Below are 2,992 nucleotides of genomic sequence, written 5' to 3'. Positions count from 1 at the left end.
TAGGCAAAAAACTCACTGATCCATGTGTATATTGTTGAAAATAGAAGCAGATTGACAATCTATCGGCCATTTTCGACAATGCAGATTCAACTTTTTTGACTGGCGACCGTTCATACAAAACTTCCACAGCATCTTGTATTTGCGGAAGCTCTTCATTGCTACTCCTCTGCTGTTGGACTGTCTCCCTGGCCTCCCGCTGGCTAATATTAGCCAATGCAGGCATGAGGGGCAATGACTGTGATTGGATCACCACGGCATCATTTTTGTAAATCGAAGATGTTAAGATGGCCCTGTTTGACCCATGTCGCCTTATGCATCCCAGAGAATGCATGCCCTGTTTCTTATTTCTCATTGGTCGGATGTAAAACCCACATGTTACTCACAGCAGGTGTGAGCTCAATGCCAGTCCCACAGCGCATAAATACATCAAACGTATTATATTATATACACACACACACAGTAGCACAGTTAAATAATACCAGAAGAAATGCTTTATCTCTTAAGTTTATTATGCAGGCAGCGAAAGAGGATGGATAGGTACAGGACACTTACATTATGAATAGAGGCTTTGTACACCATTATGGGCATTTCACCCCATTCAGTATCAGAAAAGCACTGGGCTAAGTAAATTCTCCTCACAACTGCACCCTTCCCTGCACTCGCGGTCACCCTGTCCCCTCTCTGTTGCTCTCAGGAGACCCCATACCCTTGTGTGAACCCTTATCCATTATGTAAGTATTTCCCACCTGTTCGTCAATATTCTACTCATGTCTATTTACCGTCAAGACAAAGTAGCATTGTCTTTCCTTCCCAACTATTAATATAGAACATATGAATAGAGTCATTATGGCAGCTGGATTTTTCAACAAACAGAAAATTTATAAAATATACAAACATAAATATGGCATAATCAGGGGAAGATACATGTTTTACAATAACTATTAATAGTAATTGAATATGCAATGTATGTAAAGGGGAATTGTGTGTGTTCACAGGTAATTTGCTTTATGTTGATGTCATACACGTAAAACGTTTGCATAGGAGTCATTTGTGTAAGTGCCCTGATGACGTTCCCGGGTGGCCCTTAGTTGCAGTAGGTCTCCAGGACAGCCAGAGAGCATACTCTGTGACAGCACTTCTCCACAATCCCGTCAATCCACCTCTTCCTCATCTGATAGTCCTGAAGCTGCATTCCGTCCAGCTCGCTATCCTGGGACCCGCTTGCTGCAGAGACCAGAAACAAAGGCATATTCATTGTATAGTGCCTTAACCATACCTCCCAACTTTTATGATCTTCAAATCGGGATCTTCTGTGCCAAAAGTGCAGCCAATCCAAAAAAGGGCGGAGCAAATAAGGTGGTGGGTGTGTCCTTGTGTAGAATAGGTATGGCCTAGCACCACAAACCCAGTTTTAATCATTTTCAGGGTGTCCTATATAGTTGGCAGTAGAATTTTGCACAGCGCCCCATTGAGAGGGCGTGTCATGCTCCACCCAAAGGGCGTGTCTAGTTCCATATATGGAGAGATTGTGAAAAGAGATTTCACAATCTCTCCATATATGGAGAAGCGTGGGTGTGTACTGCTACATCTGAGAGGGATCTTTTAAAATCACTTATATCAAAATGTAGATGATCCCCAAAGCAGTTAGGCCCTTATTCTGGTTGGTGCGGCCAGAGCCGCACACGGGGCTCCGGCCGCACAAACCAATCCCCGCCCACCCTACGGATCGCCACGGCCGTCCGTACACGGACGGCTGGCGATCCGCATAAAAATGGTGGAGGCGTACGCCTCCACCATGGTGGGAGCTGCCCCCTGCATTCGATGGTCGTCGACCATCGAAGGCAGGTCCGCACGCCCCGGCAGCTCCCGCAAGCTGAGACCACACGGACAATCGTCCGTGTGGTAGCTTGTATGGGGGCTGAAAGCTGACATCCGGCGACGTCAGCTTTCCGCCCCCATGAGTTGCGTCATGCCCTCATTACCATGCATACGCCCCGCGTTTGCATGGGAACGCCCATGAAACGCGGGGCGTACACATAGGCAAATGAGGGCATGAAGCCTCTCACGCCCCTATACGCCCCCTTTGCGGCGGACGAAATACGTCTGCGGCGAAGGGGGCTGCACATGCGCAGATTGACCTCTGCGCATGTGCAGAAGAAAAACATCGGCGGTACGGCCGCACGCGGGCCGTACCGTCCGAATTAGAATAAGGGCCTTAGTAAGAGTTACTATACTTTGTAAAGTGCTGGTAAATGGTGCTGATGATTCAATGAAAATGTATCTATCTCTCAATCCTTTTCCCCAAAAAAATGTAACAGTGTAATGTGGTCTAGGTGACATGAGGGAGATTGCTAGACTAATGAGGGAGAGAGGGAGATTGCTATTTCAGGGAGTCTCCTGCAGAATGCAGGAGGGTAGGCAACTATGGTTAAGGCATATCAGTGTATGACCTGTTCCCTACCCAATAATTAATAAACAAGTACCAAGTTGTTTCAGGAAAGGTACATGGTTTGCCGGGCTGAGGGTCTAAGTATAAAGATTTTCATAAAGTAGATTTATATCTTACCAAGCAGTTGCTCGAGATCTCTTCTGCCATTTGGATTGTAGAAGCCCTTATCTCCACACGTGAAGTACAAGGCTTCCACTAGGTGAGAGCCACACAGGTGCCCGTTAGGTAAGGCTTGGGTGGTGGGTGTATACAGACTGAGAAGGATGGCCAGAGGGAGACACTGTATCCAGAGGGCCATGGTGTAAGCTTCTCGCTGCAAACACCGGAATAAAGGACAGATGGACATGAGTTGCGATGAAACATGGCAGGATGTTAGATTGGAAAGAAATCATATAAATAACCAGAAAGAAAAATCACAAAAACATTCAAATGAGTTTACCACAAGGCTGATATATAAAGAATATATACTGTAATAGAAAGTATAAAAATACAAATTAATCTTTAAAAAAACAAAAAACATAACAGTACAGTATATAGAATTAA

The 2,992-nt window shown here is 45.5% G+C and overlaps 1 protein-coding gene across 1 annotated transcript; it reads right to left on the bottom strand.

The window, feature by feature from the left end:
• Positions 1–511: 511 nt before the first annotated feature.
• LOC146045854 (insulin-1-like) lies at positions 512–2,747 on the bottom strand. Its single transcript, XM_083164963.1, has 2 exons — positions 2,567–2,747; positions 512–1,224 (listed from the first exon to the last, which is right to left on the bottom strand). Exons 1-2 carry the CDS (start codon positions 2,745–2,747, stop codon positions 1,085–1,087), a joined length of 321 nt encoding a protein of 106 aa, XP_083021089.1. The 3' UTR covers positions 512–1,084.
• Between the last annotated feature and the right edge of the window lie 245 nt (positions 2,748–2,992).

Source organism: Crinia signifera, chromosome 11, assembly GCF_055691185.1.
Source record: "Crinia signifera chromosome 11, ASM5569118v1, whole genome shotgun sequence".
In the NCBI taxonomy this organism is placed as follows: domain Eukaryota; kingdom Metazoa; phylum Chordata; class Amphibia; order Anura; family Myobatrachidae; genus Crinia; species Crinia signifera.
Note: the sequence above shows the minus strand (reverse complement) of the source record. Positions and strands in the feature narration are given on the sequence as shown.